Source organism: Watersipora subatra, chromosome 6 (assembly GCF_963576615.1).
Source record: "Watersipora subatra chromosome 6, tzWatSuba1.1, whole genome shotgun sequence".
In the NCBI taxonomy this organism is placed as follows: Eukaryota; Metazoa; Bryozoa; class Gymnolaemata; order Cheilostomatida; family Watersiporidae; genus Watersipora; species Watersipora subatra.
In genome coordinates, this window is record NC_088713.1 from 4,501,102 (window position 1) to 4,516,067 (window position 14,966).

General features: G+C 39.3%; 1 protein-coding gene across 1 annotated transcript; it reads right to left on the minus strand.

The window, feature by feature from the left end:
- Positions 1 to 5,958: 5,958 nt before the first annotated feature.
- LOC137397970 (zinc finger BED domain-containing protein 5-like) lies at positions 5,959 to 14,923 on the minus strand. Its single transcript, XM_068084068.1, has 6 exons — positions 14,665 to 14,923; positions 9,729 to 9,851; positions 9,308 to 9,466; positions 7,435 to 7,634; positions 6,270 to 6,853; positions 5,959 to 6,184 (listed from the first exon to the last, which is right to left on the minus strand). Exons 1-6 carry the CDS (start codon positions 14,921 to 14,923, stop codon positions 5,959 to 5,961), a joined length of 1,551 nt encoding a protein of 516 aa, XP_067940169.1.
- Between the last annotated feature and the right edge of the window lie 43 nt (positions 14,924 to 14,966).

Here is a 14,966-nt window from a genome sequence, read left to right on the forward strand (position 1 = left end):
TTGGAAGTAATTATTTATCACAGTATGCAGCATTATCAATACACACCATTGCTTAGGAAGCCAAGAAGATCTGGGGTGATTATCCAGTGTTCATTGGTGCTCAATTTATTCAATATTGTTCTCGCTGTGCTACCAAAGAATTTGTTTTCCATTCTTTCTTTCAAGGAGCCTCTCAGTCCATTCATAATGCCATAAAGCTCCATTATTGTACCATTGTCCTTTTCAAGTTGCAGAACAGCCTTCTCAAATACAGTGGTAATATTTGATATGAAGCTCAGATAAAATTCCACAATGACTTTCTTTGCTTGAGGATTGTCAGTCTCGTCCATTTTGAGTTTCAGTAACTGCTTAACAGCAGTTGGGCAATCATCCCCGAGTGAGATAAAATAACTTTTCACTGCTAGTAAAACCTTCCGTAATTTCCCAACTGCAGATTTTAATGACAGCCATCTTGTGGGCACATGTCTTAGTAGCTCACACCACTCTATATCCAGAAATTTAAAGAACTCCTTAAACTGCTGTCTTCGGCCTGCTAAAGAAGAAAAATGATTAAAGACCCGTATTACTATTAACTCCACAATTAATTTGGAAGCAGCATTTTTTAAGCAATTGTGCACGAGATGAGTACAACAGTTAGCTTTTAGTAAGTTTGGTTGTTCTACCTTCAGATGTTGGTAAACAGAATGGTGCACTCTATAGTTAACAGAAGCATTTTCAGCACTATACGCTGTGGCCTTCAACATATCGATGTTGAATTTAGCTAGCGATTCCTGAACAGCTTTAGCTATGCTTATAGAGTCTTCAAGCTCTTCGTAGAATTCTAATAAAACAGATTGAATGTCATCATGTGGTGTTTAGATTCTCAGCATCACAGAAAACATTTTTTAGTTCCCTTAATTACTAGCATCACTCACAATACTAAATGGCAGCAACCCATCTCATCGCTTTTGACAGGTCTGACGTGGTTGCTTAAACTTCACTTTAACTTGCATGCAAATTGGCATGGAGCTATAAATGAATATGCATTTGAAAGCTTAGAAATTTCTCGACAGGCAGCCATTTATTCCTTGCAAATCGCATGTGAATATTTCAGTCAAAATTCCGATTTGTCGAAGTTATCGCCTTTCTATCATAAAATATCAAAAGAATATATTTTTGGAAGCAATAACTCTGTGAAAAGAGTTTATGACAAGCATCTGCATGGATTCATGTTTCCAAGAGTTTGCAAAAAATTGGCTGTCCACGTGCATTAAAAGTAGAGTTAGGAACTCTGGTGTATTGCAGGTGCACATCTTCGAAATGCTCATGACGCCATGTCGGTAAGCAGTGCAAGACAGTTACCCGACATGGCTGCTCAAACTCTGCTACAACTTTCGTGCAAATTGACATGAAGTTGTAAATGAATATGCATCTGAAAGATGAAAGTTTTTCTACCGAGAGATATTTTTTTCTCTAGGCAGTTTCTATATATTTGTAGTTAGGATTTTTTGCTGTCAGTTTTTATGCATTTCTTGGAACTATAGATTTATGCTGCAATTTTGCATGTTAACTCATTGCACAGATTCATGTTTGCTGCAAAAAAATTAACTGGTTGTGCTCAAGAAGAATTGAGTTGTGAGCCTGTATTCACCCATTTGGTGAAGCAGCAAAAGACAGGAAGCAACATTTATTACGAGCAGAAACAGCAAATCATGAATTGCTAGATTGCAGAACAGTATGAGATCTGAACTCTTTGAACCCTGAAGGCCAGAGCCAAAAGTGGTGTCAAAAACTCTCGCATCAGGAGGCGCAAAAACGTGATTGTCCCGCTCAGTTGCTTTCTTTATGGGAATTATGGGCATTAATACTGACATCAAACCAGCTATCATGGCCGCATTCAGCTATCATGTCTGTTCTATTATGTGACTGATCGGGAGATCAGGTGAGAGAAAGTTAATTTGAACATTACCCTGGAAGTTCACTGTATTCTTTTCATACATGTAAAAACAAATCATGGTTACAAGCATGTTTACAATGATTTACAAGCATGGAGACTAGATATTGTCAGCAGAGATAAATATATGCATCATTCATAAATTATAGGAATCAGAACCGAAGAGAAGAAAAATTGAAAATTCATAACTATAGAAAACTGCTACTGTAACACCTGTAGGAAGGTAGCCGTAAGAGTATTATATGTTATTACAACACCTATACACAAAACAAAGAAACTTAGAGGTGGGTTTCTAATGTTAAGTGGTGGTTATGAGAGGTGTAAACTAAAACATACAACAGACCAACAAGATTGATTAAGCATTTAAGGCAATTGGTTCATGGAAGTTTTATAGAAAATTTATAGTATATACACTTGTGTTAGTTCAAACATGCATGTCAAAAAAACACATGACCTGCTGAGATCATTGTCACTGAACTTTGGACATGTAAGCAAGGAATCTATGTAATTTATACATTCTGGTCAGTAGTCAATGCTATAATTATATGGTTCATATCTTGGTACTGCGTATTACAAGCAAAAGACCAAATCATATCTTATTTTACATTAATAGCCTTACCGATATTGTCTTTGGGTGATTTTTTTCCACAAGAAATCTTTCTTTCTAGACAAAAGTACAGGCTGTGTGGGGCGGGTTCTCTTATTGTCCTTTTTGATACTCGTGATCAGCAGCAGCCTTTCTTCTGGTTCCTCTGGTTCTCTGGCTTGTAGATGTGCCCAAGGGTTTTTTCTTCTCACCACTGCTACTGGCTGTACTCTGGATTTTGGCCCTGGAATTATAATACTATTTCTTTTTATGTGAAATTATTCTAAGAACTCGATCTTCAAACAGATAGAGTTGCTGGGGCCCTCTATTTAGTAGTTGAATAGTGAGTGTTAGCAACTCCATCCATTTGATGTCTGAGTTCATAGACTAATGTGGAATATGATTTCGTGATGTTTTACATTGTATAATTATGAAATTACTTACTAAGACTTGAACTTGGCTATTGAGTGAGAAGGGAAGCATTTTCACATTATGAGTCCTTCATTAATCACAAAACCTTTTCCAGAATATCTGATGATGAGAGTACCACACAGCTTGCAATATGGAATACCATGCATGGCAATGTACATTAATGTATAAATGACTAACTTATTACCTAAATTATGCTTTTATTGCACCCCTGCCAATTACCTCTCGGGGCTCGGCCTAAGTCGGATTGAGCTTGTCAACACCTGCGGACTTACCAGAGTCATCTCGCTTCCAGTGTCAGCCAGACACTGAAAACCGCAACCATTCAGAATTGCTCGAATGACCGGCATACGACTGCTCGTCGTAGGCGTGCCAGTCGGCCCGGACAGCCAAGGACTGTCCCGCAGTACACTCTTACTGCATGCGACCTCCAGCCTCCTGTCACGCCAACGCCACCTTGGGTCCCCCTAATGTTATGGGACCCCTCGTAAGCCTGGCTTACATGGTGTCCATATGAGAGAGGATGCGACGCCTCGAGTTGTATCCTCCTGACAAAAACCCGGCTCATCCTCTGTGAGCCCTGCCGCCGCCTCAGGCGGTGGCTGTACAGGACAGACCCGTACAAAGTGCTCCTTGCTACTGCTCCGGAAACACCCAACCCTCTTGTCAAAGGAGGTCTTTTCGCCCCCGTACCAGACGAAAGCCGCTTAATACGAGGGCAGTCCTTCACCCGGTGTGGACCCCCACATCGAAAGCAACTATCTTTGCTTTCCGGCTGCTTGCTAGAAGCAGCCCCCAACTGCTTGCCAGAAGCAGTCGCCAGCCGGTTACCAGAACTGGCCGCTGAGCTAATTGTTCAGGAGCGACCCTCAACAGCTCTTCGGAAAACCAACTTTCCCCTCACTCGGTTTAGCACCGAACCAAAATCAGCAGTATTCGCCTGATCGTGCGTAACTGCCCACTCGTAGACTGACTCAGGCAGCCCTTCATAGAACCTGGTCCTAAACACCATGTCCTCCAGCGCCACCTCCAGTCTACCGCCGTGCCGCTCCAAGCGGTCCAGGTACACGTCAACTGTCTCCCCGGATTCGAGTCGACAGCTGACAAAGCGATACCATGCCTCCTGTCGAGGCTCGGCGTACTCGGCAGTCAGCACTGCCTTCACGACATCCCAATGGGATGCCTCGCCTACCCTCATGCGTCCATGCACTCTGGTGGCAGTGCCAGCGAGCATGTACGCAATCAGCGTGCGCGGAGCAATGTGCTCCAACTCACACAGTCACACCTTAACCACACCATCACCGACGGATGGCTGCATCTGTCGGCTCAGCCTTTCTAGAATAGGCCCTCGTGCCTGGTTCATCAGATTCGCTAAAAAAGCGGCATCTAGAACCAGCGGCACTGTTCCAGCGCTCGCGGCACCCTCGGGTGGCTGACCACCTCCGCCATCGGTAGGTGGCTCAGCCTTTTGGCTGTTCCCAGGCTCACTCATGGCCCGCTCGCGCCCACCTCAGCCCAGCTGAGTGGCACCACCTAACAACAAGGCAAAACAAATACATTATATATGCCGAAATAGCTTGTAAGCTACTAAGCAAAGATTACACAGTACCAGACTGCCAGCCGTGACACTCCAAAACCTCCCCTTATGTCACCCTTACTCCACCTGTATGTTTTACCAGAAAACACTAGTGCCGGACTACACCAGTAGGTTTACTCACGAGTCACCAAGACTCAGACGGACTCTTATTAATCCTTTCTAGTATGATGCAACACACGACGAGCACAGAGTCACAAGCTACGCGAACGCAGCTCGGATTCCCAAATGACAACATTGCCGCTTTTTGCTGGTCCAGTGGCGCATGCCCATGAACCTTTCCGAGCTACCGTCGGGCACCACGTGACTACTAACTCACACAATGTATTGCCAGCAGGGTTTTTAGAATTGTCAGTAAAATGCAAAATTTTTAAAACCATTAAAACCTGTTTCTTGAAATCATTTTACTAAACATTAGCGTAGATAATAAAGAATTGGTGAACCAGTAGGACAACCGAGTAGGCTTCTTGACAATACCCATAAGCAAAACTAAACCAAAAACGCCAAATATCCTTGTTACTGACAGGCTTTCAGGCATTGCCATGTTTTTAAAGGCCATATCTTTTCGTTTTATTAACTATGACATTCATGGTGGCCGATGTTATAAAAAGCTTTAAATAATCAAAAATACGAATCTGTCTAGGAATTCGACTTTTTACACCTGCCAGGCTGTCATCAACATGCAATTCTTTAGGTTTTCAATCAGCTTCTTTGTGAAATCCGTCATTATTCCGTTTCAACGCCGCCCGTTTCATTCTCACTTTCGCAATCCGATTCACTTTGTTGATCTTCTTTTTCACTTCCATCTATTTTCCCACATTTTTTTGACCTGAAATCCTTCGCTTCCAAACCAGTCGATTTTTTTCTCTAAACCAGTAGTTCTTAACCTTTTTCAGTGTGTTTCCCACTTTGACAAACCACACTTTAAGATTTCCCCCTCCCTAGCCGCCAAAAAATTGTGGTATTTTTGCCATTCTCAGATTGCAGGAGGAAGCTTTTCAGATAGCATTTTTCCACACAGTCAAAATGATTCAATTGTTAATTGAACTGTGATAGAAATCATATTTTATGGCTAGTTTGTCATGATATAATTTTTATTTATGGAAAAATAAAGTTCACAATAAAACAACAATAGAGTAATCTAATTGTAATAAAAACAAAACTACAAAGTTATCAGTCATCGCTTAGTGGGCCTTCTGCTGCTGTTTATTTTTTTTACTAGCTATGTTAGGTATGTTTGGTGTACTGTGAGAGAGAGCACATCTTAAGTCAGCAGCTGCGTCAAGCTTATCCCATGCCTTTGTCTTCATGGTGACCAAAGTTGAAAAGCCAGCTTCACATAATTATGTGGATGATAACTGTACAAGCATTCTTAACGCTTCATAGCCGGTGTTTGGAGACAGGTCTGGCTTCAACTCAAATTTCCTCCACTGATTTAGCTCCAAACTCATTTTTCACACTAGAACAATTGTACGACTCCAGAAGTTCTTCTTGGAGCTCATCAAGAACTTCCTCAACACACCGCTTGATTGGGTTTCTAGCTAAATTTCGAAGAATTTCTTTGTTAGCATCTATTTTGGAAAAGTATTTACTGAATTCATCTCCCAAAGCAACCAAATGGCCAGAGATACTCTCAGATAGCCTATCAGGAGCATTTCATTATTTGTTCTTCAGCATTTCACTTAGAAATGAAAAATAAATAGTTTTTCCTGCCCACACGGCTATGCCATAGTTCAAGTATGTCTTTGAATGCACTGATGCTGTCGTCTGTTGTCAGCACATTTTTATCTCTTCCTTGCAACTTTTGATTTAACTCATTCAGCGAGGCGAAGATGTCTACCAAGTAGGCAAGAGTTGGTTCAAATTGATCTGCAGTTAATGAAGAGGGCAGGTTGTTCTTTTTCTGAGTGTTCACAGATTCCAGAATTTCTGATCTCAGCTCAAAGATTCTCGCCAACATGTTGCCCTTGGAAAGCCATTTAACTTTTGTGTGGACTAACACAGACAAGTGAGATGCATTTACATCTTTACATATCTTGTTAAAGAGTCGTGTATTCAATGCAGACCTCTCTATGTAGTTGACGGCTTTAATTGCTGTTGTAAGATGATCGTTCATGGACTGCGGAAGAGTTCTAGCTGCGAGAACTTCTCTGCGTACGAAGCAGTGTGTTCCTTCTGTCAATGGATTCTTCTTTTTTACCAATTCAACAAATCCAGAGCGGCAACCCAACATTTCGGGAGCGCCATCCGTACAAACTCCAACAAGCTTGCCCCAATCCAGCTCTTCCTGTTCAAAGAATTCAGATATCACCTGCATGATATGTTTTGTGTTTTGTTTCATCAAAAGATATGAAAACAGAAAAACAACAAAAGAAAATAATGATGAGGCCCAAACTGCGCAGTAGCATTGCTAGTCAAGGCGCTAGACCACAAGTTAACAGCGAGCAGCCAGAAACTATCTAGTCATCACTCAACAGGTACATCTTGAGGCATGTCTAAAAGTGGGCCCACTCACAACCCTATGCAGTTCATCAGGCAGAGCGTTCCATTGTGCTGACTGCTGATAAGACATTCCGCGAAGACCTGAAGCAGATTTAGAGGGAGATAGCTTTAGATTTGAGAAAGAGCAGCGAGTTGGATATTGATGAATGCGATGTGATTTAAGGCTGTAGAATAATTGATGAGACACGAAGAGAGTTAGAAATTTATAGAGTTTATTCACAGTCAAAATTGAAGATTTTTGAAAAAGTGGGCGGGTGTGTTCTAATTTAAGCTTTTTATGTCAAAAAGATATGATGATATGATATCAGCTGCTGTTCTTGTGTCTAACAATGGTTTGTAGAAAAGGAAGTCCTCTTCAACTCTATTTTGATAGACATACCATACATATACCATTAATTGCGAAAGATAGGTAATGTCAGTAGTTTTATCGAGTTGGATGGCGAACATGATGGAAGCTTTGACTTTTTTCAATAATTGCGACTGTATATTGAGTGAGAGCTCATCGATTCTTGGTCTAATGGTGTCATTTGAATGCGTTAAACCAGCTAATTTCCGAGAGGCAGCTTCACCAAGCACCAGCTTAGCACATTCTAACATGCAGGGCTTAATGAGTGTTTCACCAACTGTATGTGGTTTCTTTTCTTTTGCTATGCGGTATGAAACAGAATATGGTGTTTCCAATGCAGTGTGTGCTGCTGAGTGGCACCAGTAGTGTCCAGTCTTTCTCTTTCTTGTTTAAATTGTCTTTCCTTAGCTTTAAAGGAAGCTCTTTCTAGTCATATTACGGATGCTGGCTGTTTAAATGCTGCTTAAGCTTATTTGGTTTCATAGAACCATTCCCAACTGTCTTCATACATAGAACACATTGTGGGAGCCGGATACATTGTGTAGTAGTGTGTGAAAAACTAAAGTCCAGATAACTTATATCATATTTTCAGTTTAAGGACTTTGACATGGTCACCTGTTAATTTGCAGATAATTTTTAAATACACTTTGTCTATAATATTACATAGCTACACATGTCTAGATCATGTTACCAAAGTGTACTGTGTAAGCATTCAATGCAAGTAAATATTGTCAAGACTAGTGTTAGTATACATAAAGCTCCTTGGAAAGCTAGCAGTCCACTGATTTGGTGTATGCTTGTGTGATGCCTCAGTAGTATGGTCTTGATGCAAAGTTGATGCAATGCAGACCAATTACTCAATAAGCTGCTTGATACATCACTAGGCTTGGTTCCTGTATTAATACAGTTGTACCTACAATAAAAGCATGTATCTGCACCATGTATGTGATAAAGGTAATGAAATCACATCGATCAAATTGTGACCTGCAGTTGCGTGGCCCTAAGAATATATGCCAATCGCACTTTCGCGAGATCACGCAATGCTTGAAATTAATTACAGTAGTCTCAATTGTGTCCCTCAACATAACAATAAAAAGAGAGGGCTAGTGCATAGTATCATCGGGAAAACATAGTATGGCGCTTGAAATCTGAGTTATTTATCATAGAAATAACCTGCACATGGAGAGCTAACGACACTGATTCCTTTGTCATCTTTATTGGTTCTCTGGAATTGTCCTACCTTTGCGTGCCATTAGCGTAATTATCGTAGTTGATAAATATAAGCGGTAAGCAATAAAATAAGCCGTAAGAGCACACAACATCGAATATGAAAATTGTGACGTCACAATTTTTGAGCCTATACCATTGAACATTTCTGCGGTAGAACTCTAGGTGAAATCCTATAATCACCAACCAATGTCTGTCTCACCATGTCAAACAATGGCTCATTCGAAAGCCAAGACCGATGTATTGAAATATACGACAAAGAAATTATGTAACTTATGTGCTTTAAACATACAATGCAATATACCATACATATCTTGAAAGTAGTGCACTTGCAGAGGTTTGAGTGTAACAATACTACTTGCAAATTATAGCGATGTAGGTTTAAATTTGACACATAAAAATGTTTATAAAGTTATTCCCTACCATCTATTGAGATCAAACTCAAAGTAACTGGCAGCCCTGTCCATTTGATCTTTCCTCTGCACTTGGGACAATCTTTGTATTGATATTTAAAACGATCACCTAAAACCGCAGTAATAATGATGCATTGATTTATACAATACAAAGCCAGCATTACAAACTCAATGCTAATATGACAAATCAATAACAAACACAATTGTAGCATTTGTCATGGATATAAAATTACAACAAATGTATACAACCTTTTATGGGTTCTATATATAAACTTACTCATTTTGCTTATGTGTCGAACAGATATGCCCATGGCAAAGGCAGCGTGTAGTTCATCTCGAACACTGTCCCATTTTGCTTTGCTAGATTCTATAAACGTTGAGCGTTTCGGGGGGTCAGGGAGTGCTTGACGAATTATGTTAATATATTCTTGAATATCTACAACAGCATTTGGTACCGAGTGACCGTTTGGTAGTCATTTCAAAGAAAAACTTAGGATAACAAATTTGTTTTTGTAAAGCGCAACTCGCCTCAGCCTGGACTTTAAACAGTTTTGTGCGGAGCTTACTAAAGCCACACCATGCCAGTATACCAGAATTTACGGTGATTCCTATACCATTGTAAGTATACAAACATTCAATTAAAACTAGTACACACTATATGACATTTTTTCATCATCTTTAAGAATGTGCTACCAAACCTTCATCGACAGAGTTGACCGTGGATATGTTTGACAAGTCAACATTGCTTGATGATCCCGCTAACAAACTTGATGCACATGGAGTCGGTGAATCAGGCTGATTTGATGTACATGGTAAAGATTCTGTAAAAATAGCAACATCATAAAATACATACCGATAAATATGAGTGATGATTTTAACAGACGTAAAACTGAAGTTACTAAAACTCATTGTTTGATGTTATATACATACCGTAAGTCCTTATGCTCAAGCCGCGCGGCTCAACATGCAGGGCTTAATGAGTGTTTCACCAACTGTATGTGGTTTCTTTTATTTTGCTATGCGGTATGAAACAGAATATGGTGTTTCCAATGCAGTGTGTGCTGCTGAATGGCACCAGTAGTGTCCAGTCTTGCTTGTTTAAATTGTCTTTCCTTAGCTTTAAAGGAAGCCCTTTCTAGTCATATTACGGATGCTGGCTGTTTAAATGCTGCTTAAGCTTATTTGGTTTCATTGAACCATTCCCAACTGTCTTCATACATAGAACACATTGTGGGAGCCGGATACATTGTGTAGTATTTTGTGAAAAACTAAAGTCCAGATAACTTATATCATATTTTCAGTTTAAGGACTTTGACATGGTCACCTGTAAATATGCAGATAATTTTTAAATACACTTTGTCTATAATATTACATAGCTACACATGTCTAGATCATGTTACCAAAGTGTACTGTGTATGCATTCAATGCAATTAAATATTGTCAAGACTAGTGTTAGTATACATAAAGCTCCTTGGAAAGCTAGCAGTCCACTGATTTGGTGTATGCTTGTGTGATGCCTCAGTAGTATGGTCTTGATGCAAAGTTGATGCAATGCAGGCCAATTACTCAATAAGCTGCTTGATACATCACTAGGCTTGGTTCCTGTATTAATACAGTTGTACCTACAATAAAAGCATGTATCTGCACCATGTATGTGATGAAAATACAGTACAAAAGCTATATCCTTGAAATAAATATTATCAATCTGAAACTTGAAAATTTCCCACCTCAAATCCTCAAGTTTCCCACTGGTGGAAAACTTCCCACTGGTTAAGAACCCCTGCCCTCAATCAATCATTTTAGCAGAGCTCGCACAAACAGAGCTCGAACTCGTGTGTTCATATTGAATAGCTTTCCATAAAGAAAGATCAAATCTTTTCCACATGTACTCTTTGCAAATGCATATTAGGGATTATCTATAGCCGCGGTTATTAATTTTAAATTTTAATGCTACATTTTAAAAAAATAAAAAAACATCTATCGAAGACTGAATTCTGTCGGGATTTTATGGGATTAGTACGCTGAGACAATTCTCTTATCCCGACATTTGTCAGTTTTAGCATGGAAAAGGTTAAATGTTTTCACTGTCTGGTCTAGCGAGGCACCTTCATTCCAAAACTGAAATGCAGCTGTGATGCTCTTCTTGGTCACCCCTAGTTATGTTTAACGCTTGTAGTGACTTGTAGTCACCTTACGCATGATAGATTGCTTGTCAAATTCTAGTATAGAGCTTCTACAACAAATATGCTTATATTTTATGCTTGAGTCTGTTTGGATATGTATTCCACTGAATGTTTCAAACTAGCTATAATCGTTATTCCCATTTCACAATCTCGACAGGATAGGTTGGCCTGTCGGCCAACCTTTTGAAAAAGGTTAACCTGCCCTATCTGAAGTTGGTAGACATAATTTCAACCATAAATTTTTTATTATTGTTGACTTCATAATTTAAATTTGGTTGAATAGATGCTAGACATCTCTCACTAAGAGTATGACAGAAATAGAAACTACATAATCAATAATATACTGACCACAAGTTATATTTCATAAAGTTACTTTTTGAGCCAAAGTTCCAGATTTGACATTTTTTCACTTACCATTGCACATGTGAGATTCAACCATTGACAGAAAATAGTCTAATCACATTGACCCATGTTTCATATGGGAAGAAAACTCCAAACACATGTTTTCCAAAATTGACATAGTCCAAGCTGCCCCATATGGCCAACCTATCCCGCTATCTCTTACATTTATTGGTATTCCTGAAGTGTCGGGAAAACTCAATTTCTTCATTTAAATATTTTAACCCTTTAGCGACCGCGCGGTTACGATAGAAAAACCACTAGAGTACCGTGCAATAACTTGCGCGATTTGAGCTGCCGACATGAACGCATAGAAACTGCAGTAACTTACAACAAAATTGTGGCAGTTACATAAATTAGTATGCATAAGAAAGCTGAGAAATTTCTCTACAAGCTGATGCTTCTTCTATGTAGATAACTCACAAATACTTGCCAACAAAAATGTCGATTTGCTGAAGCTATGAAATTTTTATTTTTGTATGCCATTTTCAATTGTATTTTTCTAATTGATATAAGTAATTGACCATGTTGTACTAAAGATACTTGCATAGAGTCATATGTTCACAACATTTTGCAAAAAAACTGATCGTCGAAGAGCATTGAACGCAGAGTTACAAGCTCCGTTGCAATGCAGGAACGCCTCTCGAAATTTTCAGCGCAAGACTCTAACAACCTGCGAATAATGGAGGCGCGACATGGTCGTCTAAACTTGGCTATAACTCGCATGCAAATTCGCATGGAGCTGTAAATGAATATGCATTTGAAAGCTTAGAAATTTTTCAACAAACAGCCATATATTCCCTGTACATCAACTGGGAACACTTTAGTCACAAGCCAGATTCGACGAAGTTGTCACCCCTCTACCATGAAATTTCGATAACAAATACACTTTTAGAAGCAATATCTCTGCTAAAACCGGTTCATGATAAGCATCTGCATGGTGTCATATGTTTACAAGAGTTTACAAAAAAAATGGGTTGTCCAAGCGCATCAAAAGTGTAGTTAGGTGCCCCTGTGCATCGCGGGTGCAGACCTACGAAATGCTCCTGACGCCATGGCGATAAGCAGTGCTGCAGTTACCGGACATGGCCCCTCAAACTCTGGTGCAAATTTATATAAAACTGCAAATGAATATGCATCTAAAAGCTGAGATATTTTCCTACAGACTGAGATTTTTTCCTCCGGGCAGCTTGCAAACACTGCAACTTCAGATCTATATATTCAGTTATTATTTTTTTCTGTCAGATTGATGCATTTCTTGAAACTATAGATTCATGTAACAATTTTGCAAACTGATCGCATGGATACATGTGTGCTGCAGCAAAGATTAACTGGTTGTGCACAAGAAGAATTGAGTGGTGAGCCTGTATTCACACAGTTGGTGAAGCAGCAAAAGACAGGAAGCAACATTTATTATGAGCAGAAACGGCAAATGATGGAGAAATCCTTCTGCCAGATGGCAGAACAATATGAGAACTGAACTCTTTGATTAGATGTGGCCCTGAAGAGGGCCGTGGGCAACAAATACAACATAACAATGCACAACAACTACAATATATCATGGCATTTCAGCAAGTGTATGTACAATAGCTAACAACACAACAAAGCATTTGCATAAACTAAATTATTTTAAATACAATTTGGAAATTTATCTAGCATGGTAAGGCTCAAAACAGAGAAGCACAAAGGTACTCCACATGCTTGGCATTTAAATCTAGTTTCGTCTCGCTTACGGGTGTTGTCATCAGCTCGCTTTGGGCAGCGCCTACAAATTCTATATTTAGCTCGTTTACCTTTTCCTGGACTATTTAGCACTAATCGATGAGCGGAAGAAGTTGAAGCGCGGGGAACAGTGTTTTTGCGGCAAGATCCAGTGTATTCAAATATTTGTTCAATTAATTTCTGTCGAAACTCTAAGTCAGTTATTTTACAACCGCTACGGATTCTATAAACTATGGCTGCATTGTACACACAAATATCTAATAAATGGAAAAATAGTTTTTTGTACCATTTCATGGTTTTACGCGCAGCGTTATAATAATGCAAATTTTGATCAGATTTGTCAACTCCTCCCATGTATCGGTTGTAATCCAAAATAGCAGCTGGTTTGCAAACTTTATCCTCTTTATAGTTTACTTTGCCTGTATCTACGACATCCAAGTTTTTATGCATAGTCGAAATTACAGAAATATATTTCTTATCTCTCCAACAGCCAATCATACTTTCTCCATTAGAAAAGCTTGTTGTTTCACCTTTTTTAATAGCTTTTCCATTGCAAACTTCAAATCTTTAGGAACACCTTTTCTGTTTGCACGCAGAGTTCCGCAAACATGAGTGTTATTTTTAATAAGTTCAGCTGCTAACTCTGGCGAATTATAATAATTATCCATATATAAACAACGACCCGAATTAAGCAAACCATTCATTAATTTCATCACTATGTTGTGAGTGATTCCTCTACCAGTTCCTTCGGCTTGTTCTCGCTGATCACCAATGTACACAGACAGCTTGTGCACATAGCCAGAGACAGCATCGCAGAGAGCAAATAGCTTTATTCCAAATCTAGATCTTTTAGATGGAATATACTGCCTGAAGCTGAGTCGTCCTTTCCAAGCCAGCAAACTTTCATCTATAGATATAAATTTACCAGGCAGCAAAACAGAAGATAACCGGTCAGATATCATGGTTAAAACATTTCCCAGCTTGAATAACTTATTGCCATCAGGGTTTTCCGAATTGTCAGTGAAATGCAAACTGTTCAAAACCATTAAAAACTTATTCCTCGAAATCATTTTACTAAACATTGGCGTTGATAATAACGGATTGGTAGACCAATACGACAACAAAGTAGGCTTCTTGACAATACCCATGAGCAAAACTAAACCAAAAACTCGCCAAATATCTTTGCCATCGACAGACTCCCATGCATCGCCATGTTTTTAAAGGCCATATCTATTTGTTTCGTTAACTATAACATTCATGATGGCCGATGTAATAAAAAGCTGTAAATAATTGAAAATACTTATCTGTCCAGTAATTCGACTTTAGACACCTGCCAAGCTCTCATCAAAATGCAGTTCTTTCGGTTTTAGATCAGCTCCTCTTTGAAATCCGAAATTACTCCCTTGTTCAACGTCGGTCGTTTCACTCTCACTTTCGTCATCAGATTCACTCTGTCGATCTTCTTTTTCACTCTCATCGTCTTCCCCACATTCTTCTGACCTGAAATCCTCTTCCTCACTTTCGAACCAGTCGATATCATCCTCTAAACAAATTTTTTTAGCCGAGCTCAAATTATCATGTCCATCCATGTTGATCAGTTTTCCATAAAGAAAGATCAAATCTTTACAACGT

Bases quoted from the DNA above. Each gene is read 5' to 3' on its own strand.
- LOC137397970 (XM_068084068.1), bottom strand. From the start codon at position 14,923: ATGGATGGACATGATAATTTGAGCTCGGCTAAAAAAATTTGTTTAGAG. The intron at 7,635-9,307 runs GTAAGTTTATAT...CCTGCATGTTAG, and splicing joins TCGACACATAAGCAAAATGA to AATGTGCTAAGCTGGTGCTT. The intron at 6,185-6,269 runs GCATAGCCGTGT...TGCTCCTGATAG, and splicing joins AAAGACATACTTGAACTATG to GCTATCTGAGAGTATCTCTG.